This window comes from Hyperolius riggenbachi, chromosome 3 (genome assembly GCF_040937935.1).
Source record: "Hyperolius riggenbachi isolate aHypRig1 chromosome 3, aHypRig1.pri, whole genome shotgun sequence".
NCBI classification, from domain to species: Eukaryota; Metazoa; Chordata; class Amphibia; order Anura; family Hyperoliidae; genus Hyperolius; species Hyperolius riggenbachi.
Window position 1 is genome coordinate 515,335,062 of NC_090648.1, and position 26,380 is coordinate 515,361,441.

A 26,380-nucleotide genomic window follows, 5' to 3' on the forward strand; every position below is an offset into this window, starting at 1 on the left:
CAGAGTGACCGCAGAGTAGTACTAGTAGTGACTGAGTCAGGAGGACAAAGCGGCCGGTCAGTTCAGCAGCACAGAAGGACCATGGCAACTCACTGGTAGTACCACAGTGTAATAGTGCTGCCCCAAACATTACATGCATCCGGTGACCCGGGCAGAGTGACCGCAGAGTAGTACTAGTAGCGACTGAGTCAGGAGGACAAAGCGGCCGGTCAGTTTGGCAGCACAGAAGGACCGTGGCAACTCACTGGTAGTACCACAGTGTAATAGTGCTGCCCCAAACATTACATGCGTCCGGTGACCCGGGCAGAGTGACCGCAGAGTGTAGTAGTGACTGAGTCAGGAGGGCAAAGCGGCCGGTCAGTTCAGCAGCACAGAAGGACCATGGCAACTCACTGGTAGTACTACAGTGTAATAGTGCTGCCCCAAACATTACATGCGTCCGGTGACCCGGGCAGAGTGACCGCAGAGTGTAGTAGTGACTGAGTCAGGAGGGCAAAGCGGCCGGTCAGTTCAGCAGCACAGAAGGACCATGGCAACTCACTGGTAGTACTACAGTGTAATAGTGCTGCCCCAAACATTACATGCGTCCGGTGACCCGGGCAGAGTGACCGCAGAGTGTAGTAGTAGTGACTGAGTCAGGAGGACAAAGCGGCCGGTCAGTTCAGCAGCACAGAAGGACCATGGCAACTCACTGGTAGTACCACAGTGTAATAGTGCTGCCCCAAACATTACATGCGTCCGGTGACCCGGGCAGAGTGACCGCAGAGTGTAGTAGTAGTGACTGAGTCAGGAGGACAAAGCGGCCGGTCAGTTCAGCAGCACAGAAGGACCATGGCAACTCACTGGTAGTACCACAGTGTAATAGTGCTGCCCCAAACATTACATGCGTCCGGTGACCCGGGCAGTGTGACCGCAGAGTGTAGTAGTGACTGAGTCAGGAGGGCAAAGCGGCCGGTCAGTTCAGCAGCACAGAAGGACCATGGCAACTCACTGGTAGTACTACAGTGTAATAGTGCTGCCCCAAACATTACATGCGTCCGGTGACCCGGGCAGAGTGACCGCAGAGTGTAGTAGTGACTGAGTCAGGAGGGCAAAGCGGCCGGTCAGTTCAGCAGCACAGAAGGACCATGGCAACTCACTGGTAGTACTACAGTGTAATAGTGCTGCCCCAAACATTAGATGCGTCCGGTGACCCGGGCAGTGTGACCGCAGAGTAGTAGTAGTAGTGACTGAGTCAGGAGGACAAAGCGGCCGGTCAGTTCAGCAGCACAGAAGGACCATGGCAGCTCACTGGTAGTAGTACCACAGTGTAATAGTGCTGCCCCACACATTACATGCGTCCGGTGACCCGGGCAGAGTGACCGCAGAGTAGTACTAGTAGTGACTGAGTCAGGAGGACAAAGCAGCCGGTCAGTTCAGCAGCACAGAAGGACCATGGCAACTCACTGGTAGTACCACAGTGTAATAGTGCTGCCCCAAACATTACATGCATCCGGTGACCCGGGCAGAGTGACCGCAGAGTAGTACTAGTAGCGACTGAGTCAGGAGGACAAAGCGGCCGGTCAGTTTGGCAGCACAGAAGGACCGTGGCAACTCACTGGTAGTACCACAGTGTAATAGTGCTGCCCCAAACATTACATGCGTCCGGTGACCCGGGCAGAGTGACCGCAGAGTGTAGTAGTGACTGAGTCAGGAGGGCAAAGCGGCCGGTCAGTTCAGCAGCACAGAAGGACCATGGCAACTCACTGGTAGTACCAGTGTAATAGTGCTGCCCCAAACATTACATGCATCCGGTGACCCGGGCAGAGTGACCGCAGAGTAGTACTAGTAGCGACTGAGTCAGGAGGACAAAGCGGCCGGTCAGTTCAGCAGCACAGAAGGACCATGGCAACTCACTGGTAGTACCACAGTGTAATAGTGCAGCCCCAAACATTACATGCATCCGGTGACCCGGGCAGTGTGACCGCAGAGTAGTACTAGTAGTGACTGAGTCAGGAGGACAAAGCGGCCGGTCAGTTCAGCAGCACAGAAGGACCATGGCAACTCACTGGTAGTACCACAGTGTAATAGTGCTGCCCCAAACATTACATGCGTCCGGTGACCCGGGCAGAGTGACCGCAGAGTAGTACTAGTAGCAACTGAGTCAGGAGGACAAAGCGGCCGGTCAGTTCAGCAGCACAGAAGGACCATGGCAACTCACTGGTAATAGTACCACAGTGTAATAGTGCTGCCCCAAACATTACATGCGTCCGGTGACCCGGGCAGTGTGACCGCAGAGTAGTACTAGTAGTGACTGAGTCAGGAGGACAAAGCGGCCGGTCAGTTCAGCAGCACAGAAGGACCATGGCAACTCACTGGTAGTACCACAGTGTAATAGTGCTGCCCCAAACATTACATGCGTCCGGTGACCCGGGCAGTGTGACCGCAGAGTGTAGTAGTGACTGAGTCAGGAGGGCAAAGCGGCCGGTCAGTTCAGCAGCACAGAAGGACCATGGCAACTCACTGGTAGTACTACAGTGTAATAGTGCTGCCCCAAACATTACATGCGTCCGGTGACCCGGGCAGAGTGACCGCAGAGTGTAGTAGTGACTGAGTCAGGAGGGCAAAGCGGCCGGTCAGTTCAGCAGCACAGAAGGACCATGGCAACTCACTGGTAGTACCACAGTGTAATAGTGCTGCCCCAAACATTACATGCGTCCGGTGACCCGGGCAGAGTGACCGCAGAGTGTAGTAGTAGTGACTGAGTCAGGAGGACAAAGCGGACGGTCAGTTTGGCAGCACAGAAGGATCATGGCAACTCACTGGTAGTAGTACCACAGTGTAATAGTGCTGCCCCAAACATTACATGCGTCCGGTGACCCGGGCAGAGTGACCGCAGAGTGTAGTAGTGAATGAGTCAGGAGGGCAAAGCGGCCGGTCAGTTCAGCAGCACAGAAGGACCATGGCAACTCACTGGTAGTACTACAGTGTAATAGTGCTGCCCCAAACATTACATGCGTCCGGTGACCCGGGCAGAGTGACCGCAGAGTGTAGTAGTGAATGAGTCAGGAGGGCAAAGCGGCCGGTCAGTTCAGCAGCACAGAAGGACCATGGCAGCTCACTGGTAGTACCACAGTGTAATAGTGCTGCCCCAAACATTACATGCGTCCGGTGACCCGGGCAGAGTGACCGCAGAGTGTAGTAGTGACTGAGTCAGGAGGACAAAGCGGCCGGTCAGTTCAGCAGCACAGAAGGACCGTGGCAACTCACTGGTAGTACCACAGTGTAATAGTGCTGCCCCAAACATTACATGCGTCCGGTGACCCGGGCAGAGTGACCGCAGAGTGTAGTAGTGACTGAGTCAGGAGGACAAAGCGGCCGGTCAGTTCAGCAGCACAGAAGGACCATGGCAACTCACTGGTAGTACCACAGTGTAATAGTGCTGCCCCAAACATTACATGCGTCCGGTGACCCGGGCAGAGTGACCGCAGAGTGTAGTAGTGAATGAGTCAGGAGGGCAAAGCGGCCGGTCAGTTCAGCAGCACAGAAGGACCATGGCAACTCACTGGTAGTACTACAGTGTAATAGTGCTGCCCCAAACATTACATGCGTCCGGTGACCCGGGCAGAGTGACCGCAGAGTGTAGTAGTGAATGAGTCAGGAGGGCAAAGCGGCCGGTCAGTTCAGCAGCACAGAAGGAACATGGCAGCTCACTGGTAGTACCACAGTGTAATAGTACTGCCACAAACATTAGATGCGTCCGGTGACCCGGGCAGAGTGACCGCAGAGTGTAGTAGTGACTGAGTCAGGAGGACAAAGCGGCCGGTCAGTTCAGCAGCACAGAAGGACCATGGCAACTCACTGGTAGTAGTACCACAGTGTAATAGTGCTGCCCCAAACATTACATGCGTCCGGTGACCCGGGCAGAGTGACCGCAGAGTGTAGTAGCGACTGAGTCAGGAGGACAAAGCGGCCGGTCAGTTTGGCAGCACAGAAGGACCATGGCAACTCACTGGTAGTACCACAGTGTAATAGTGCTGCCCCAAACATTACATGCATCCGGTGACCCGGGCAGAGTGACCGCAGAGTGTAATAGTGACTGAGTCAGGAGGACAAAGCGGCCTGTCAGTTCAGCAGCACAGAAGGACCATGGCAACTCACTGGTAGTAGTACCACAGTGTAATAGTGCTGCCCCAAACATTACATGCGTCCGGTGACCCGGGCAGTGTGACCGCAGAGTGTAGTAGTAGTGACTGAGTCAGGAGGACAAAGCGGCCGGTCAGTTTGGCAGCACAGAAGGACCATGGCAACTCACTGGTAGTACCACAGTGTAATAGTGCTGCCCCAAATATTACATGCATCCGGTGACCCGGGCAGAGTGACCGCAGAGTGTAATAGTGACTGAGTCAGGAGGACAAAGCAGCCGGTCAGTTCAGCATGCACAGAAGGACCATGGCAGCTCACTGGTAGTACCACAGTGTAATAGTGCTGCCCCAAACATTACATGCATCCGGTGACCCGGGCAGAGTGACCGCAGAGTGTAATAGTGACTGAGTCAGGAGGACAAAGCGGACGGTCAGTTCAGCAGCACAGAAGGACCATGGCAGCTCACTGGTAGTACCACAGTGTAATAGTGCTGCCCCAAACATTACATGCATCCGGTGACCCGGGCAGAGTGACCGCAGAGTGTAGTAGTGACTGAGTCAGGAGGACAAAGCGGCCTGTCAGTTCAGCAGCACAGAAGGACCATGGCAACTCACTGGTAGTAGTACCACAGTGTAATAGTGCTGCCCCAAACATTACATGCGTCCGGTGACCCGGGCAGTGTGACCGCAGAGTGTAGTAGTAGTGACTGAGTCAGGAGGACAAAGCGGCCGGTCAGTTCAGCAGCACAGAAGGACCATGGCAACTCACTGGTAGTACCACAGTGTAATAGTGCTGCCCCAAACATTACATGCATCCGGTGACCCGGGCAGAGTGACCGCAGAATGTAGTAGTGACTGAGTCAGGAGGACAAAGCGGCCGGTCAGTTCAGCAGCACAGAAGGACCATGGCAACTCACTGGTAGTACCACAGTGTAATAGTGCTGCCCCAAACATTACATGCGTCCAGTGACTCGGGCAGTGTGACCGCAGAGTAGTACTAGTAGTGACTGAGTCAGGAGGACAAAGCGGCCGGTCAGTTCAGCAGCACAGAAGGACCATGGCAACTCACTGGTAGTACCACAGTGTAATAGTGCTGCCCCAAACATTACATGCATCCGGTGACCCGGGCAGAGTGACCGCAGAATGTAGTAGTGACTGAGTCAGGAGGACAAAGCGGCCGGTCAGTTCAGCAGCACAGAAGGACCATGGCAACTCACTGGTAGTACCACAGTGTAATAGTGCTGCCCCAAACATTACATGCGTCCAGTGACTCGGGCAGTGTGACCGCAGAGTAGTACTAGTAGTGACTGAGTCAGGAGGACAAAGCGGCCGGTCAGTTCAGCAGCACAGAAGGACCATGGCAACTCACTGGTAGTACCACAGTGTAATAGTGCTGCCCCAAACATTACATGCATCCGGTGACCCGGGCAGAGTGACCGCAGAATGTAGTAGTGACTGAGTCAGGAGGACAAAGCGGCCGGTCAGTTCAGCAGCACAGAAGGACCATGGCAACTCACTGGTAGTACCACAGTGTAATAGTGCTGCCCCAAACATTACATGCGTCCAGTGACTCGGGCAGTGTGACCGCAGAGTAGTACTAGTAGTGACTGAGTCAGGAGGACAAAGCGGCCGGTCAGTTCAGCAGCACAGAAGGACCATGGCAACTCACTGGTAGTACCACAGTGTAATAGTGCTGCCCCAAACATTACATGCATCCGGTGACCCGGGCAGAGTGACCGCAGAGTAGTACTAGTAGCGACTGAGTCAGGAGGACAAAGCGGACGGTCAGTTCGGCAGCACAGAAGGACCATGGCAACTCACTGGTAGTAGTACCACAGTGTAATAGTGCTGCTCCAAACATTACATGCGTCCGGTGACCCGGGCAGAGTGACCGCAGAGTGTAGTAGTGACTGAGTCAGGAGGACAAAGTGGCCGGTCAGTTCAGCAGCACAGAAGGATCATGGCAACTCACTGGTAGTACCACAGTGTAATAGTGCTGCCCCAAACATTACATGCGTCCGGTGACCCGGGCAGTGTGACCGCAGAGTAGTACTAGTAGTGACTGAGTCAGGAGGACAAAGCGGCCGGTCAGTTCAGCAGCACAGAAGGACCATGGCAACTCACTGGTAGTAGCACAGTGTAATAGTGCTGCCCCAAACATTACATGCATCCGGTGACCCGGGCAGAGTGACCGCAGAGTAGTACTAGTAGTGACTGAGTCAGGAGGACAAAGCGGCCGGTCAGTTCAGCAGCACAGAAGGACCATGGCAACTCACTGGTAGTACCACAGTGTAATAGTGCTGCCCCAAACATTACATGCGTCCGGTGACCCGGGCAGTGTGACCGCAGAGTGTAGTAGCGACTGAGTCAGGAGGACAAAGCGGCCGGTCAGTTCAGCAGCACAGAAGGACCATGGCAATTCACTGGTGGTAGTACCACAGTGTAATAGTGCTGCTCCAAACATTACATGCGTCCGGTGACCCGGGCAGTGTGACCGCAGAGTAGTACTAGTAGTGACTGAGTCAGGAGGGCAAAGCGGCCGGTCAGTTCAGCAGCACAGAAGGACCATGGCAACTCACTGGTAGTACCACAGTGTAATAGTGCTGCCCCAAACATTACATGCATCCGGTGACCCGGGCAGAGTGACCGCAGAGTAGTACTAGTAGCGACTGAGTCAGGAGGACAAAGCGGACGGTCATTTCGGCAGCACAGAAGGACCATGGCAACTCACTGGTAGTAGTACCACAGTGTAATAGTGCTGCTCCAAACATTACATGCGTCCGGTGACCCGGGCAGAGTGACCGCAGAGTGTAGTAGTGACTGAGTCAGGAGGACAAAGTGGCCGGTCAGTTCAGCAGCACAGAAGGATCATGGCAACTCACTGGTAGTACCACAGTGTAATAGTGCTGCCCCAAACATTACATGCGTCCGGTGACCCGGGCAGTGTGACCGCAGAGTAGTACTAGTAGTGACTGAGTCAGGAGGACAAAGCGGCCGGTCAGTTCAGCAGCACAGAAGGACCATGGCAACTCACTGGTAGTACCACAGTGTAATAGTGCTGCCCCAAACATTACATGCGTCCGGTGACCCGGGCAGTGTGACCGCAGAGTGTAGTAGTGACTGAGTCAGGAGGACAAAGCGGCCGGTTAGTTCAGCAGCACAGAAGGACCATGGCAACTCACTGGTGGTAGTACCACAGTGTAATAGTGCTGCTCCAAACATTACATGCGTCCGGTGACCCGGGCAGTGTGACCGCAGAGTGTAGTAGTGACTGAGTCAGGAGGACAAAGCGGCCGGTCAGTTCAGCAGCACAGAAGGACCATGGCAACTCACTGGTAGTAGTACCACAGTGTAATAGTGCTGCCCCAAACATTACATGCATCCGGTGACCCGGGCAGTGTGACCGCAGAGTAGTACTAGTAGTGACTGAGTCAGGAGGGCAAAGCGGCCGGTCAGTTCAGCAGCACAGAAGGACCATGGCAACTCACTGGTAGTACTACAGTGTAATAGTGCTGCCCCAAACATTACATGCGTCCGGTGACCCGGGCTGAGTGACCGCAGAGTGTAGTAGTGACTGAGTCAGGAGGGCAAATCGGCCGGTCAGTTCAGCAGCACAGAAGGATCATGGCAACTCACTGGTAGTACCACAGTGTAATAGTGCTGCCCCAAACATTACATGCATCCGGTGACCCGGGCAGTGTGACCGCAGAGTGTAGTAGCGACTGAGTCAGGAGAACAAAGCGGCCGGTCAGTTCAGCAGCACAGAAGGACCATGGCAGCTCACTGGTAGTACCACAGTGTAATAGTGCTGCCCCAAACATTACATGCGTCCGGTTACCCGGGCAGAGTGACCGCAGAGTAGTACTAGTAGTGACTGAGTCAGGAGGGCAAAGCGGCCGGTCAGTTCAGCAGCACAGAAGGACCATGGCAACTCACTGGTAGTACCACAGTGTAATAGTGCTGCCCCAAACATTACATGCATCCGGTGACCCGGGCAGTGTGACCGCAGAGTGTAGTAGTGACTGAGTCAGGAGGACAAAGCGGCCTGTCAGTTCAGCAGCACAGAAGGACCATGGCAACTCACTGGTAGTAGTACCACAGTGTAATAGTGCTGCCCCAAACATTACATGCATCCGGTGACCCGGGCAGAGTGACCGCAGAGTAGTACTAGTAGTGACTGAGTCAGGAGGACAAAGCGGCCGGTCAGTTCAGCAGCACAGAAGGACCATGGCAACTCACTGGTAGTATCACAGTGTAATAGTGCTGCCCCAAACATTACATGCATCCGGTGACCCGGGCAGAGTGACCGCAGAGTAGTACTAGTAGTGACTGAGTCAGGAGGACAAAGCGGCCTGTCAGTTCAGCAGCACAGAAGGACCATGGCAACTCACTGGTAGTAGTACCACAGTGTAATAGTGCTGCCCCAAACATTACATGCATCCGGTGACCCGGGCAGTGTGACCGCAGAGTAGTACTAGTAGTGACTGAGTCAGGAGGACAAAGCGGACGGTCAGTTCAGCAGCACAGAAGGACCATGGCAACTCACTGGTAGTACCACAGTGTAATAGTGCTGCCCCAAACATTACATGCATCCGGTGACCCGGGCAGAGTGACCGCAGAGTGTAGTAGTGACTGAGTCAGGAGGACAAAGCGGCCGGTCAGTTCAGCAGCACAGAAGGACCATGGCAACTCACTGGTAGTACCACAGTGTAATAGTGCTGCCCCAAACATTACATGCATCCGGTGACCCGGGCAGTGTGACCGCAGAGTAGTACTAGTAGTGACTGAGTCAGGAGGACAAAGCGGACGGTCAGTTCAGCAGCACAGAAGGACCATGGCAACTCACTGGTAGTACCACAGTGTAATAGTGCTGCCCCAAACATTACATGCATCCGGTGACCCGGGCAGAGGGACCGCAGAGTGTAGTAGTGACTGAGTCAGGAGGACAAAGCGGCCGGTCAGTTCAGCAGCACAGAAGGACCATGGCAACTCACTGGTAGTACCACAGTGTAATAGTGCTGCCCCAAATATTACATGCGTCCGGTGACCCGGGCAGTGTGACCGCAGAGTGTAGTAGTGACTGAGTCAGGAGGGCAAAGCGGCCGGTCAGTTCAGCAGCACAGAAGGACCATGGCAACTCACTGGTAGTACTACAGTGTAATAGTGCTGCCCCAAACATTACATGCATCCGGTGACCCGGGCAGTGTGACCGCAGAGTGTAGTAGTGACTGAGTCAGGAGGACAAAGCGGCCGGTCAGTTCAGCAGCACATAAGGACCATGGCAACTCACTGGTAGTATCACAGTGTAATAGTGCTGCCCCAAATATTACATGCGTCAGGTGACCCGGGCAGTGTGACCGCAGAGTGTAGTAGTGACTGAGTCAGGAGAACAAAGCGGCCGGTCAGTTTGGCAGCACAGAAGGACCATGGCAACTCACTGGTAGTACCACAGTGTAATAGTGCTGCCCCAAATATTACATGCGTCAGGTGACCCGGGCAGTATGACCGCAGACTGTAGTAGTGACTGAGTCAGGAGGACAAAGCGGCCGGTCAGTTCAGCAGCACATAAGGACCATGGCAACTCACTGGTAGTATCACAGTGTAATAGTGCTGCCCCAAACATTACATGCGTCCGGTGACCCGGGCAGAGTGACCGCAGAGTAGTACTAGTAGTGCCTGAGTCAGGAGGACAAAGCGGCCGGTCAGTTCAGCAGCACAGAAGGACCATGGCAACTCACTGGTAGTACCACAGTGTAATTGTGCTGCCCCAAACATTACATGCGTCCGGTGACCCGGGCAGTGTGACCGCAGAGTAGTACTAGTAGTGACTGAGTCAGGAGGGCAAAGCGGACGGTCAGTTTGGCAGCACAGAAGGATCATGGCAACTCACTGGTAGTACCACAGTGTAATAGTGCTGCCCCAAACATTACATGCGTCCGGTGACCCGGGCAGAGTGACCGCAGAGTGTAGTAGTGACTGAGTCAGGAGGACAAAGCGGCCGGTCAGTTCAGCAGCACAGAAGGACCATGGCAACTCACTGGTAGTACCACAGTGTAATAGTGCTGCCCCAAACATTACATGCGTCCGGTGACCCGGGCAGTGTGACCGCAGAGTAGTACTAGTAATGACTGAGTCAGGAGGGCAAAGCGGACGGTCAGTTTGGCAGCACAGAAGGATCATGGCAACTCACTGGTAGTACCACAGTGTAATAGTGCTGCCCCAAACATTACATGCGTCCGGTGACCCGGGCAGAGTGACCGCAGAGTGTAGTAGTGACTGAGTCAGGAGGACAAAGCGGCCGGTCAGTTCAGCAGCACAGAAGGACCATGGCAACTCACTGGTAGTACCACAGTGTAATAGTGCTGCCCCAAACATTACATGCGTCCGGTGACCCGGGCAGAGTGACCGCAGAGTAGTACTAGTAGCGACTGAGTCAGGAGGACAAAGCGGCCAGTCAGTTCAGCAGCACAGAAGGACCGTGGCAACTCACTGGTAGTACCACAGTGTAATAGTGCTGCCCCAAACATTACATGCGTCCGGTGACCCGGGCAGTGTGACTGCAGAGTAGTACTAGTAGTGACTGAGTCAGGAGGACAAAGCGGCCGGTCAGTTTGGCAGCACAGAAGGACCGTGGCAACTCACTGGTAGTACCACAGTGTAATAGTGCTGCCCCAAACATTACATGCGTCCGGTGACCCGGGCAGAGTGACCGCAGAGTGTAGTAGTGACTGAGTCAGGAGGGCAAAGCGGCCGGTCAGTTCAGCAGCACAGAAGGACCATGGCAACTCACTGGTAGTACCACAGTGTAATAGTGCTGCCCCAAACATTAGATGCGTCCGGTGACCCGGGCAGAGTGACCGCAGAGTAGTACTAGTAGTGACTGAGTCAGGAGGACAAAGCGGCCGGTCAGTTCAGCAGCACAGAAGGACCATGGCAACTCACTGGTAGTAGTACCACAGTGTAATAGTGCTGCCCCAAACATTACATGCATCCGGTGACCCGGGCAGTGTGACCGCAGAGTGTAGTAGCGACTGTGTCAGGAGAACAAAGCGGCCGGTCAGTTCAGCAGCACAGAAGGATCATGGCAACTCACTGGTAGTAGTACCACAGTGTAATAGTGCTGCCCCAAACATTACATGCGTCCGGTGACCCGGGCAGAGTGACCGCAGAGTGTAGTAGTGACTGAGTCAGGAGAACAAAGCGGCCGGTCAGTTCAGCAGCACAGAAGGACCATGGCAACTCACTGGTAGTACCACAGTGTAATAGTGCTGCCCCAAAGATTACATGCGTCCGGTGACCCGGGCAGTGTGACCGCAGAGTAGTACTAGTAGTGACTGAGTCAGGAGGGCAAAGCGGCCGGTCAGTTCAGCAGCACAGAAGGACCATGGCAACTCACTGGTAGTAGTACCACAGTATAATAGTGCTGCCCCAAACATTACATGCATCCGGTGACCCGGGCAGAGTAACCGCAGAGTAGTACTAGTAGTGACTGAGTCAGGAGGACAAAGCGGCCGGTCAGTTTGGCAGCACAGAAGGACCATGGCAACTCACTGGTAGTACCACAGTGTAATAGTGCTGCCCCAAACATTACATGCATCCGGTGACCCGGGCAGAGTGACCGCAGAGTGTAGTAGTAGTGACTGAGTCAGGAGGACAAAGCGGCTGGTCAGTGCGGCAGCACAGAAGGACCATGGCAGCTCACTGGTAGTACCACAGTGTAATAGTGCTGCCCCAAACATTACATGCATCCGGTGACCCGGGCAGTGTGACCGCAGAGTAGTACTAGTAGTGACTGAGTCAGGAGGACAAAGCGGCCGGTCAGTTTGGCAGCACAGAAGGACCATGGCAACTCACTGGTAGTACCACAGTGTAATAGTGCTGCCCCAAACATTACATGCGTCCGGTGACCCGGGCAGTGTGAACGCAGAGTAGTACTAGTAGTGACTGAGTCAGGAGGACAAAGCGGACGGTCAGTTCAGCAGCACAGAAGGACCATGGCAACTCACTGGTAGTACCACAGTGTAATTGTGCTGCCCCAAACATTACATGCGTCCAGTGACTCGGGCAGTGTGACCGCAGAGTGTAGTAGTGACTGAGTCAGGAGGGCAAAGCGGCCGGTCAGTTCAGCAGCACAGAAGGACCATGGCAACTCACTGGTAGTACCACAGTGTAATAGTGCTGCCCCAAACATTACATGCGTCCGGTGACCCGGGCAGAGTGACCGCAGAGTGTAGTAGTGACTGAGTCAGGAGGACAAAGCGGCCGGTCAGTTCAGCAGCACAGAAGGACCATGGCAACTCACTGGTAGTACCACAGCTGAAAAATGAACCAAGGTAGGCAGGTAGTAACTTTCTTTAGAAAGGCAAGCATGGTTAACACATTGCAGCAGCCACTTCATGTCCCCCTGTGTCCGGCAATAGGGGCCAGGAAGGCAGCGCAACATGTGCACACCCATGGGAAACAAGTGGGCCTTGGCAACAAGATCGCCCTCGTAGTCCCATATCACATGCCTGTCCTCTTCCTGTGCCCTCTTGTGCTGCCATCTGCTCCTTTTCCAGCTGCCTCAGGGCTGCCTCCCCACGCTCAATTCAATTGCACATTGCCTGATCCAGCAGACAAACCAAGGGCACCCACTGGCACACAGAGGCCCGCTCCTCACTGACCCTCTTGGTTGCCTCCAGGAAGGGACTCAGCACCAGGCATACTTGCTGCATCAGTGTCCACTGAGTGGCAGTAATCATGGGGACTTGCTGGTTGCTGGGGACACTTGGGTCTAAGGGTGGCCACTAACGATCAAATCTTTTTTATCCAATCTTACCAAATCTATGTAGTAGAAGAGTAAACTGATGGAATATATTAATTGGATACTATAGGCAGTTCCCTTATATTAGATAGAAATGGTAAGATTGGATGAAAAAGATTGCATCATTAGTGGCCACCATAACATGTAGGCCCTAAAGGCACACACGATACAATAAAATGATCCGATTTTACAGTAATTCGATAAATAACATCGGATTTCCAGAGAAATCAAAAGCTTTTTTTTCATTCAAGCAAGAAATCCAGATTTCCCGTTTTTATTAGATAAAAGTTGATCAGGAGTGCTGGATTTTTCTGATTAATTTTTATGAAAATTGAATGTTGTGTGGTAGATTGTCAGTTTTTTAATATATACGCCCAAGCTACTTTCTCAGAGTTTCCAATCATTTTTATCATAACTGAGGATAAATTGAACATACGTGTGTGGTACATCGGTCAGATTTTTGAAATGTTACAGTCAGTCAGAGAAATTGATTACAATCCTTGAATTGAACAGATATTTAAAAAAGTGTATGGTGTTTGGCCACCTTAAAATCCAGCCTGTGCTAACACAGCCGCTCCAACATGGCCAGAGTTGAATTCCAGCGAGTTGGCATATCTCTTATCAGGCGGTGTGGCTTGCCATATCGCTGCTGTAAGGTGGACAGGAGTGCAGGGGCAGTGGCTGAGCGGTGGAAAAACCGTACCACCTCCCGAGCATCTTGCAGCAGGTCGTTCATCCCCTGGTGGGTGCGCAGGAAGCGCTGCAACACAAGATTCAGCACGTGGGCCAAGCAGGGGATGTGCTGGAGGTTTCCCTGCTGCACTGCAGCCACCAGGATGAGTAGCTGACGCCAAAAAGACCTCGACAGGTTATATATATATATATATATATATATATATATATATATATATATATATAAATTTTGCAGCAGCAATTGTAAGGACATGACTGCTGAGTTGTCAGTGGGGTTCACTCTGCAGTCATGTCCTTGCAATCGCTGCAAAAAAAAAAAATTATATATATATATAACCTGTCTGGGTCTTTTTGGCGTCAGCTACTCATCCTGGTGCCCGGGTCGGGCAGTGTGAAGGCAGACTTTAGCAGTGACTGAGTCAGGAGGACAAAGCGGACGGTCAGTGCGGCAGCACAGAAGGACCATGGCAACTCACTGGTAGTACCACAGTTTGATAGTGCTGCCCAAAAAATCATATGCATCCGTGGACCCGGGCAGTGTGAACGCAGACTTTAGTACCTAAACACACGATACAACATCTTTTCTAGGGTCTGAGGCACATACAGATGGTCCCGATCATCATCATAGAACTCTTCTCTTGACCCCCCCCCCCCCACCACCACCTCTGCCACCCCAACATCCCCAGACACAGACCCCTCATCATCCTCTACATAAACTTGGGATGCTGGCCCGAGCCCAACCTCCTCCTCCACGTCAGGCCCCATCATCTCCTCATCGGCAGCCCTCAATAATCGCCCAGATGCCGGACCGAGGGACACAACGCTCTCGTCCAGGAAGGGCTGCTGACCACTGGCTGCTGGGGTGGATGTCATAACTTGCATGGGGTGTTGGCTGTTGCTGCTGTTGGGAGTGCTGCTCACAGCGGAGGTCTGTGAGAAACTCATGATGGGCTCACGAAACATGGTGAACGATCTGCAGTGGCAGTCCGACTGTCTGTAAATAGTAACTGAAGCGAATCACTGGGTAAGTGGATGAATAATATTGAGTGAGTAGTGAACACAGTAGTACAACCTAAGTGAAGGGTATCGCTGGGTACTGAAATGATTAATACCAGTGAGCAGTAAAAAAACTGAAGGGTATCACTGGGTAATGAGATGACTAATACCAGTGAGCAGTGAGCACAGTACAACGTAACTGAAGGGTATCACTGGGTAATTAGATGATTAATACCAGTGAGCAGAGTACAATGTAAGTGAAGGGTATCACTGGGTAATGAGATGATTAATACCAGTGAGCAGTGAGCACAGTACAACCTAAGTGAAGGGTATCACTGGGTAATGAGATGATTAATACCAGTGAGCAGTGAACACAGTAGTACAACCTAAGTGAAGGGTATCACTGAGTAATGAGATGATTAATACCAGTGAGCAGTGAACACAGTAGTACAACCTAAGTGAAGGGTATCACTGGGTAATGAGATGATTAATACCAGTGAGCAGTGAACACAGTAGTACAACCTAAGTGAAGGGTATCACTGGGTAATGAGATGATTAATACCAGTGAGCAGTGAGCACAGTAGTACAACCTAAGTGAAGGGTATCACTGGGTAATGAGATGATTAATACCAGTGAGCAGTGAACACAGTACAACCTAAGTGAAGGGTATCACTGGGTAATGAGATGATTAATACCAGTGAGCAGTGAGCACAGTACAACCTAAGTGAAGGGTATCACTGGGTAATGAGATGATTAATACCAGTGAGCAGTGAGCACAGTAGTACAACCTAAGTGAAGGGTATCACTGCCAAATGAGATGAATAATACCAGTGAGCAGTAAGCACAGTACAATGTCACTCACAAAACTTACTGAATGAACAGCAGTGGCAGTGTGACTGTCTGTAAGTTGTAGCTGAAGTGTATGACTGGCTAGCTGAATACAAGTGAGGACTCTGAACCTGCCTGCCTGCCTGCACTACACACACTAATCACCAGCACACTCTGACTACACTGACTACAGAAATGACTCACTGGCTAGCTACCTAATACAACTGACAAGTACAATATGAGAGCACAATGGCCTGGAGATGATCCTCTCAGTACCAGAGTCTAGCAAGGACGGAGCTTTTCCATCATGTCTGCCGCTTTATATGCAGGAGGGGAGGGCATAGCCTCCCCTCCTGTGATTGGTTGCTAGGGCCTGGCTGGGGGCCTCTGATTGGCCCAGGGAAGTCACTTCCGCCTACTTCCGCTATCCACGACCTAACCACGAGTTCTGCGCCGTTTTCATGAGCATGAATGCGTTCATTCATGGTCTGCCGAAGCGGATTTTACAGAATGAAAATTGATCCATGGCGACGAATACCCGTGGCGGATAGCTGCAAAATGGTCGTGGAATCACGGCAAGTCGTGATCACGACCTCCATCCGAGCATCACTAGTTTGCAGTTCAGAAATGTGTTCCTCGGGCATGACCTGCAACAGTTTTAACTAACTACTGTTATTTTGGAATCCCAGGTCAATGAACTCCTCCTGAAAACCCTCGATAAAGTCTGCGAGCCTTTCTTAAACAAGAAACTACCGCAAATGGACAACATAAAAGACAGATTACTAGCTGGGCTGATCTGTGTCCATGTAGTCAATTCTTATAACATTATTGTGGACTGTAAACATCTTCAAAATATTTGCAGTGTTTTGTGCCTGGAAGAGATGCCCGGACAACAGATGATCGAGACGCTGCAGAAAGCAAGAAGTGCGTTCAAGAATATTCCAGAGTAAGTTGTTTCTGTCTATTCTTAATTTGGTTAAAAAGGTTCAAAGGCCAAGTTTAAAGTTTTGACTGTCTCAGATACATGAAGGTAGTTTTTCCAATGTTATTCAGCTCCCATACAGACAAATCTTGAACTACTGAACTTTGTATCTGCTCCTTGCAGTCGGATATGTTTTCTTTTGTTAGCCACACAATGATTTACTTTAATTGCTTATCAGTGAGAGATACGCTGCAGTTTGACTACAGGTCAAGTAGTGGCGGCTCTTGGTTTGGGCTAGGCAGAAATAGCCTAGCCCGATCGTATCCGCTCTGCTGCGCAGGCGCAAAGGGACTCGCAACATACAGTTACAGAGAATGCAGAAGGCTTACACAGCTTACTTGAAAGAGCCTTCTGTGTGCCGTCTCCAATTGTTTGTACTGTATCGGTGTATAGCAGGAGCAGTGTACCTGCAGGGGTCAGGCACCAGCTTGCAGGTCTGGAGCTATAGGCCTGTTCAGGTGGATGTTTAGTGTGTTGCAAACGCAAAAGGACTCGTGCCTGCACAGTAGAGCGGATCGATCGGGTTTGGCTATTTTCGCCTTAGACCCGCAGGAAGAGCAGTTAGTGCGCGTAGGATCGCGGTAGGTAAATATTTACCTTGCCGCACTTCAGGGGACCCGGGCAGGCTAACGGAGGGACAGAGGAGGACGGGGAAGCCTCGTCATAATCCAGAGACTTCCCCCTCCTGAGGTAAGTATCCCCCAAAGGGATTTTTTTAAATTACAGTTCCTCTTTAAGGACCAGAGACTGCTGGTTTTAAAAAAAAAACAGCGCTTACTGATGTCACGCTGCACTGACCCGCCACTACCGCCGTTCATGCCGATGTTCTATCGCTGTAGCCCTCTCGCTCTTCCGTCCCTGTGGCGGCAGAGCTCCCTGAGCCGGTCAGGAGCTGATTTCATTGGCTCCTGCCGCTGTCCATCAATGTGAGTCAATGTGATTGGCTCACAGTGATCATGGGGTGAGGAGCCAATGAAATCTTCTCCTGACCGGCTCAGGGAGCTCTGCCGGCAGAGCGAGGGAAATGTGAAGGAGAGCAGCTCGATCAGCGGAAGCGTGCAGCAGGGAGGATTGAAATCTACGCCCTGGCAGGAATAACAGGTGCCAAACAGGGCATAGATTTCAATCAGCGTGGTCCAGAAGCGGTTAAAGACAACACGAGCAGGTGAAGTTTTGTAAAAACAAACAAACTACCATATGTAACGATCGGTGTCAGCACGCAGAGAGAATCTGATTATTGATGATCTGCAGTATCACCAAGAATGCAGATATATTAAAAAAATAAAAAACAAGTGTCAGCGCCAAGGCAGAAGGCGACCGCAGCCGAGAAGGACAATGTCCAAAAGTCCACACAAGCAATGAATATATAAAGTCAGCGCAGGTCTATAGTAATACAGCTTTCATCATTTTTTGGTATACAGGATCTTCGAACAAAAGGGTAAAGAAGCAAGGCTTACCAGATTCCAACAACCCACATTATAAGGTTGTAAACGAGTTTGATAGGTGGTCCGCAGAACTTTCAAATGGTGTCGTTTCACCAGCGATGTTGCACACTACAGATTCCTCCGGAATATAGTAGATATCCTGAGATCGCAGAGACTCACCAAAGGGGAGTCCAGTAGGATAGTGACATGAAAGAGATGTACGGCACATCTAAGTGTAAACCGTCTTTATTACATAACAAGTAAAACAATTAAAAACAAGGCTAAAGGAAAACTCACATACGGGGCCCGTGCACTGGGAACCCCGAAAAAGTAGCGCGCATAAAATGGTCAATAGAAGACCTCAAATAAAATGGTGCCGCCTGTCGCCTTCCCGACCGGTTTCGCAATCTTGCGTCATCAGGGGAGAAAAAGTTTTTCTCCCCTGATGACGCAAGATTGCGAAACCGGTCGGGAAGGCGACAGGCGGCACCATTTTATTTGAGGTCTTCTATTGACCATTTTATGCGCGCTACTTTTTCGGGGTTCCCAGTGCACGGGCCCCGTATGTGAGTTTTCCTTTAGCCTTGTTTTTAATTGTTTTACTTGTTATGTAATAAAGACGGTTTACACTTAGATGTGCCGTACAACTCTTTCATGTCACTATCCTACTGGACTCCCCTTTGGTGAGTCTCTGCGATCTCAGGATATCTACTATATTCCGGAGGAATCTGTAGTGTGCAACATCGCTGGTGAAACGACACCATTTGAAAGTTCTGCGGACCACCTATCAAACTCGTTTACAACCTTATAATGTGGGTTGTTGGAATCTGGTAAGCCTTGCTTCTTTACCCTTTTGTTCGAAGATCCTGTATACCAAAAAATGATGAAAGCTGTATTACTATAGACCTGCGCTGACTTTATATATTCAATGCAGATATATTGCTAACCTCTGGACACCTGGGTAATGTGAGTGTTTGGTGTAACAGTAGTACTTTGAGTATAGCACAGGTATTTAGAGACAGTATGGATGATACTGCTCTTGAGATTAGGAAACCTTCCAGCAGCCTGAGACTCTCCAAGGGGTGGAGTCAGGCTGGAAGAAGGAAGGTCCAGAGAATGAGTGACACCCAAGGTGAATGTCACTGACTGATCTGGAGACTATCTCTTAATAGGAGAGACAGCTCTTGAGGTCGGGCAAGCCGGGTCGGCAACACACAATCAGATAAGGTACATAGAAAGAAGGCTGATTCAGTATCAGGGTTTGGCAACAGAGTATCAGATATGCGAGGTACCGAATCAGAGATCAGAGGAGTAGTCAGGAAAGCAATAGGTCATAACAGATATCCAACAATGCCTAGACTTGGGTGTGAGGTCCTTGGTCTCTACACCCTGGAACTAGTCTGAGGTATAAACAGATGATGACACAGGTTCCCTAGTCTGGGTGTGAGGTCCGTGGTCTCAACACCCTGGAACTAGTCTGAGGTATAACAGAAGATAACACAAGTTCCCTAGTCTGGGTGTGAGGTCCGTGGTCTCTACACCCTGGAACTAGTCTGAAGTATAACAGATGATAACACAAGTTCCCTAGTTTGGGTGTGAGGTCCGTGGTCTCTACACCCTGGAACTAGTCTGAAGTATAAACACAATAACAAGACAGGAATTCTGGCTCAGTGTGAATTCCCAGGTCCTCCTGGTTCTAACACACTGTAGGATCTGACTAAGGTCTGAGTGCTTCCACGTAGTGTTCGCAACGGCAGACAACTTGTGAGTGGCCAGCAGTAACTATATATAGTGTAGCGCCCTCTGGCACCACCCCTAAGTGATGGACCAATAGAAGCTTGCTCTGGCGTCAGCTGACCAGCCTGGTCAGCTGGTCCCCTCTTGGCCGACATAAAAGTTCTGCCTCTCAGTGCGCGCGCGCGTATTCCTAAACCTGTGTGAACTAACAGACTCAGCCACACCAGACATACGCTGCTGCGTGCAAACCGCCGCGCTGGACGCGGAACCAGCTGCCTTGCTGTCAGAACATGCGGCGGCTTTTCCGCGTTCTGCCATGTTACCCGACGCACGCTTCCGCGTGCAAACCGCCGCGTTGGACGCTGAATCAGCCGCCTTGCTATCAGAACGCGCGGCGGCTTTTCCGCGATTTCTCACACCATATCCAGGAGGATTAGTTTAATTTAAGTGGGTCAGAGGACTGATGAAGCACACAGACAGTGCAGGCATTGGACCCAAAGCACATAAGCTTGTCTCTGATCCGTACATAGTGATGTGTACAGGGGAAAATGGTATGTGACCATAAATGTCAGACTAAACAGGTGGTTTTTCAGTTTTCAGTTTTGATTTAAACATGTCAAGGATTGGAGCTGTCTTAAGTTTGACAAGGCATTCCACAGGGTAGGGACAACATGACAGAAAGCTCTGGCTCTAAAGGTTTTTAGTTGGACTCCGGAGGAGGTCAAGTTATTGGATCCTTTTGATCTGAGGTTGTGGGTGATGTGAGGTGATGTGAGGTGATGTGATGCAGTTGCAACAAATCCTTCAGGTATCCGGGGCTTAGGTCTTGTAGGGAGTTAAATGTTAGCATGCCAATTTTGAAAAGGATTCTCCATTTTATGGGAAGCCAGTAGTAAGCACAGGATTGGTGTTCTGTGGCAATGGTGGGATTGGCTTGTTAACAGCACTCTGCTAAGTTACAAAAATTACTAAAATGGCATCAAAGACCTGAATTTAGGATTCGTATATCGCATCACTCTTGTCATACGGGTTACCAAACCTATGAGAAGAGTCAGCAGAGTGGCTGAAGTAAATGCTGTCTTCCTTCGCACATTCTAACCGGTCAGTCCGTGAAATAACATTGTCTCCTCCATCGGTGCTCCACTGCATGAATGAAGTTGTAAGATGCCTTATTGTCTCATTTCTCTTGCAGGATCCAGACCAGTCTGAGGATGTTGTGTGATAGATGCATTCAGGATAGCGTTGATGAATGGCTCTGGGTCCTGCCCGTCTTCCATGCTTTCTCTACTGCATCGAGCTCTGAAGCCCCACACAAAGTAACCATGGACAATCAGGAAGATGTATGGGCAGGACTGGAAGGTCTCGTTTATGATAAAGCCAGAAAACATGAAAGGTAACTGTTATTTTGTGTTTTGACTTCTTATCGATCCGAAGATGTCCAGAGCTATTCTACAATTCACTACTGGCTATTTATAAATACCCAGCAATTGTAAATGCCAAGGTCCATCTGTAGTGTTGAGCAAACTTGCTACGGTGCAGATCTCTAGGTGAACTAGTGACCACTGACCAGCTGACTGGCAAATCCTACAGCTAGGATTTTCGGGCTCAGGGTTCATGAACCCGCAAATACTGACACATATGTGGGTTAACCTGCCAAGCTGTACTACAACTGGCTGCCGGCTCGATCGTATAGTAGTCTGAAAAGGTGCACCTTTAAGGGTGCACATAAAGGTTACTAGATTGGCATTTCCAAATAATAAATACAGACAGATAGCTGTAATACTGAGCAAGGATTTCATCTGGTATCTGATAACCTATTTAGAATTGGTGAGGTGACTTCTAAATTAATGAGGGAGAATTTAATCCAGCAAAGTAGACTTACAGAGGAAGTAAAACACAGCAAGAATTGTATCCAGAAAAGTAAGCATGTAGTAGTAGAATCCCTTTATAGTACACTCCAAGGGACCAGGAAAAATAGTTTATTATCTCAGAATTGGTCATACACTGTATATTTACACAAACGCATTTGCTGGGACCCGAGGACTGAGTTTACCATATTCAGAGGTTTACTATATCGGTTGTGCTGCTCTGACCTCCATTTGCTGTTACAGAGTCAGTCGCACATAGCGACACATGCTCTGCCCACTCCCTGTAACTTCACGCTTCCATCCGGTTGTGCGCAGTAGAGGGAGTCTAGAGCATTCTGGGCATGAGTACTTCAGAAGGGCCGCTAGTTCACTATTAAATAATCTATTAAATAGCCTTCAATCAGTTTCAACCTCCTAGCACATAGTTTGTGAGGTTTAGACATATTAAAAGTAATTGAAAAGACTGAGGTCTGTTTTAATCACTTTCAACTTCATATTAATTAGGGGGTTATATTATTTGAGAAGCTGTAATGCACTGAATACTGTGTAGTTCCTTAGGAGTACCACTATATTGCATACCTGTCAGGGTGATTTTTTTCAGAAATTGCTATAAATAACCACCAGCAATAAAAATTAAAGTGGTATGGAACTCAGCGTTTCCTCTTTGGTCTAAAATATTATTTCCAACATAAAATCTACTACCTGAAAAAAATTGTAGCAGAACAGCCTTCAAACAGTTAAACGCAGCTCTTTGCTCTTCAGTGGAAACCTCCTTGCTTCAGTGGGCAGCTTCCGACCTCATCCAAAGAGGTGATAATATTATATTTTGCTTACATTACTTTGTCAGATTCATTTAGTAAACATTAGCAAAGTGCTGGCACTTAGCTGCACTAAGCTGAGAAGCATAAAGAGCTAAAAAGTGCTCCCTAGTTAGATTTTAATATATAAATGCAGCAGCTATGCAATAAAATGCAATGGCACCATTCAGGTCAGATAAACTGTACTTTGGGAACTTGTAATTTAACAAGCAGTATTACTTGTGCACAAAACAAAGCAAATATAATAACTGCATGGATGATAAAAAGTAGAAAATCACATTTTATTGAATGTTATGTCAGAATTTTAACCCACTTTCAGATTTATAAAATAACTAGCTGATGACCCGGCGTTGCCTGGGTATGTATTTGTTGGCTGTGCCCACTTTTTCTAACCCTAACACACAATTACTCAATTAACAAGTTTGTGATCTTTGTGGTCTTTGGCATCAATAACTTGCATTGAGGTGGGAGACACAGCTACTTGCCTTTTTTACAAGCCAGTCCCAATTTGCAACAGAAGAATATCAATGCATTACTTGGACGGGTGCCATGCAGGGGCGTAACAATAGACCTTGCAAGGGATGCAGCTGCAGGGGGGGCCAGAAGCCGCAGGGGCCCCATCCTGAGAGGCTAAGGGCAAGGAGAAAAAAAACATTCTGCTCTCTGCGCAATTGTTCTAATGACTGCATCTGCTCAGCCACTGATAAGGAATCATACAGAGTTTTGCAGATAAAGATTTGTAGATTTGTTTTGGCAGGAGGGGGGCCCCATCGAAAGTCTCGCAGGGGGGCCCAGTAATTTCTAGTTACGCCCCTGGTGCCATGTATCAAAACCTGCACCCAGTAGAATGAAGCTTTCAGTTGCATTTGGCTAAGGTAACACAGTGTAACTTGTGTAGACACAACTAAAAGGTTTGATATTAACCCTTTATCAGCCACATATAGCAATAGCTTTATGTGCGCTGCAGGGCCGATCTGTTTTTTTGCCTCCCCAGCCTGGTAGGGTATGCAGAGCGTATGCGATCCATTTCCTAACCTCGGCTTGTATTCGGATCAATCATTTTTTTTGGGGGGGGGGGCAAAATTGGGGAGTGGGGTCAGCTTATACTGGAGTATATGCAGAATATATGCACTTTTTAAGTTGAACTACTGAAATAAATGGCCTTTGGCGTGATATTCTAACAGCAGGCAGCTGTTTTTAGGATAGCTTGTGAACTAGTTAAAAGTAGTGGTTTGTTTCTAGCATCAGTTCTACACAAGAGACTGATTCAGCACTACAGAGAATTTATCTGATAAAGCATCTGATTTCTGATTTACTGTTACTTGCGGAAGATGGTCATTGAGATGCTTCTAGTTCCAACTTGTGTGCAAATTGCATGCGCCTTGACATTAGACCTATCATAATTGGCCAGTAGTGCATTGGTTTGGATTTTGCAATAAGAGACCAGGTCAATAGAGAACATGACGTAGGATACAATAAACATCTCATTACGCTGATCATAGTAATATATAATATGTACAGCCACTAGCTCCAGAAATAGCTGGGCCTTTCCATTGAAATATAAATTATATAACCTCTGGATAAACCTCTTCCGTATAGCCTCGAATATAAGTCCAGCTCGTGTATAAGTCGACTGCTATATTTGATCCTCTTAAGCTGGAATTGTGTTCTGACTTGAATATACCCAGCAACATTAATGGCAGCACTTGGGAATCAGGAGGGATTAATGACTGCACTGCATACAGTATTGCAACCATTAACCCCTCCTGTCCCTTAAGTGCAGCCAATACCTCCTCCAGGCCCCCAAGTGCTGCAATTATTCACTTCCTGCAGCCCAGTATTTCCTCCCCGACCCTTTCCTTGGTAATTGCTGTGGCCGGAACTGTCACACCTGTGTTTTCTTGGCATTTCCTTTATCAAGAAAGTGTCCCTTACCACAGGGTAAATTGCTGCAAATGGGAATGTCACTAATTGTACACACATTACTCAGTGTTGCCCGTGACTCGTGTATAAGTCGACCCCCTATACTTTTATTTAGTGAATCAGACCTAAATTTCTAGACTTATAGTCCAGTATATACAGTATATATCTGGCATCTTAAAAGACCACAAGAAGAGGAAAGGGAAAACATGAAAAGTAGGAGGAAGAAAAAGCAAGTAGAAGAAGAGCAGAAAAAAGATTCCAATCGGCAACTGCATATGCGCGAGCTAAACCCTTTATAGTCTGCCTGGAAGGCCACCATAAATAGCGTAAGATGTACTACTAACTGGGATTGGCCAAATACAAAGCATATAACATAAAGTAGGGAGGAAGGGCGGGTACAGGAGAGCTCCACCCAGATCTAAGTTGTTTTCAGTGAGATCCCAGGATCTCCTTTCCTTCCTCTGATTCAGAAAACATACAGTATACCATAATATCCAGGAATTTAGATGGTTAAAGTGAATGGATCCAATGTTTAAAAAAATAAAACAGATACTTACCTAAGGAGAGGGAAGGCTCTGGGCCCTATAGAGCCTTCCCTGTCCTCTCTCGGTCCCCGTTCCAGCAGTGGATCCCATGTAGCAGCATTTGACCAATTTGGTCAAATGCAGCTGTCTCCACTACTGAAGGGAGGCTTTGGAAGTCTTCAGGAGCCCGAGTGCTTCTGAAGACGGGCCACTCCAGACTGCGCATGCGCCCTCTCTCACACACTCGCGCGTGCTCAGTATGGAGGCTTCTGATACCATCTTTTCAATAGCAACATCTTGATAAATATTTAAATATAATGTACGGTATCAAAAATTCCAATAAAAATACATTGACAAAAAAAAAAAAAGTTCTGAAAAACAGCCATGACAATCTGATGTAAAATCTGCGTCATTCAGTTGCAAAAAAAAAAAAAAAAGAAATAGCTATTTGAACCTTATAGTCCTGTCGTGTTATCAGCAGTGTTCCCTCAGCCCAATATAAGTGTTTTGGCTTTTGTTTACTTTTAAGGTAATCCTGATCTGAATTTGACTGCTGTTGTTTATTTGCATAGATAAAACCACTATTTTAAACTCATTGTAATGCAAATAATCAAAGGGGACCCCAGACAAATTATTAGTAGGATTAGTACACTATGGGCCTGATTCACAAAGCGGTGATAACTCAGTTATCACGCCTAAAAGACTTTAGGCGTGATAACCTTTGCACTAGCAAAGTTATCACCGCTTTGTGCTCTAACTCGCGCGAAGCTACCGCACGTCCGTGCGCGCGCAAAGTCCCATAGGGCTTAATGGGAGCTTCGCGCGAAGCGCCGGGTGCTGCAAAAGTTTGCGCGCGGAAAATTCGCGCGAGTTTCTTCTTATCATGCCTAAACTGAGTTTAGGCGTGATAAAGGGGTTTTCACTCGCGTGCAAACACTTTGCACCGCTTTGTGAATCAGGCCCCTATGTACCTATGTTTCTCTCGGTCAGTTCAGGTACGTTTTAAGTTGCATACCATTTGCATTAAATTTTCTTGCAAGATGAATATTTGTACATCTCATTGACTATCTCTTCCTAAAGGGGTACTATGGCAAAAAAAATTAAAATGTAAAATACATGTAAACACATGCAAATAAGAAGTACGTTTTTTTCCAGCATAAAATGAGCCATAAATTACTTTTCTCCTATGTTGCTGTCACTTACAGTAGGTAATAGAAATCTGACAGAAGCGACAGGTTTTGGACTAGTCCATCTCTTCACTGGGGGATTCTCAGGGATAAATTAATTTTCAAAAGCACTTAGTGAATGGCAGTTGCTCTGTCCAACTGCCAAAAAACTGTGTAGGGAGCAGGGAAGCTGGCCAGCAGCATTGTTTAAATCCTTTTAAGGGAATATCTTTATAAAGAATAAAGGCCTTGCTGAGAATCCCCCATGAAGAGATGGACTAGTCCAAAACCTGTCGCTTCTGTCAGATTTCTACTACTTACTGTAAGTGACAGCAACATAGGAGAAAAGTAACTTATGGCTCATTTTACTCCGGAAAAAACGTATTTCTTATTTGTCTTTGTTTGCATATGTTATACATTTTACAGTTTTTCGCCATAGTGCCCCTTTAAACTTAATGTGGTGACTTAGTATGACCCTCTTTTCCTCTCATTAC

The 26,380-nt window shown here is 49.1% G+C and overlaps 1 protein-coding gene across 1 annotated transcript in view; it reads left to right on the forward strand.

Annotated features, from left to right (window-relative positions):
- The first annotated feature begins 16,286 nt into the window (after positions 1-16,286).
- LOC137564491 (E3 ubiquitin-protein ligase RNF213-like) overlaps positions 16,287-26,380 on the forward strand; it is a 301,009-nt gene continuing 290,915 nt past the window's right edge. Inside the window, exons 1-2 of the mRNA XM_068278409.1 lie at positions 16,287-16,390; positions 20,780-20,980. Of these exons, the coding sequence (XP_068134510.1) occupies positions 16,326-16,390; positions 20,780-20,980 (266 nt within the window). The 5' untranslated portion in view covers positions 16,287-16,325. The remainder of the gene's footprint in view (positions 16,391-20,779; positions 20,981-26,380) is intronic.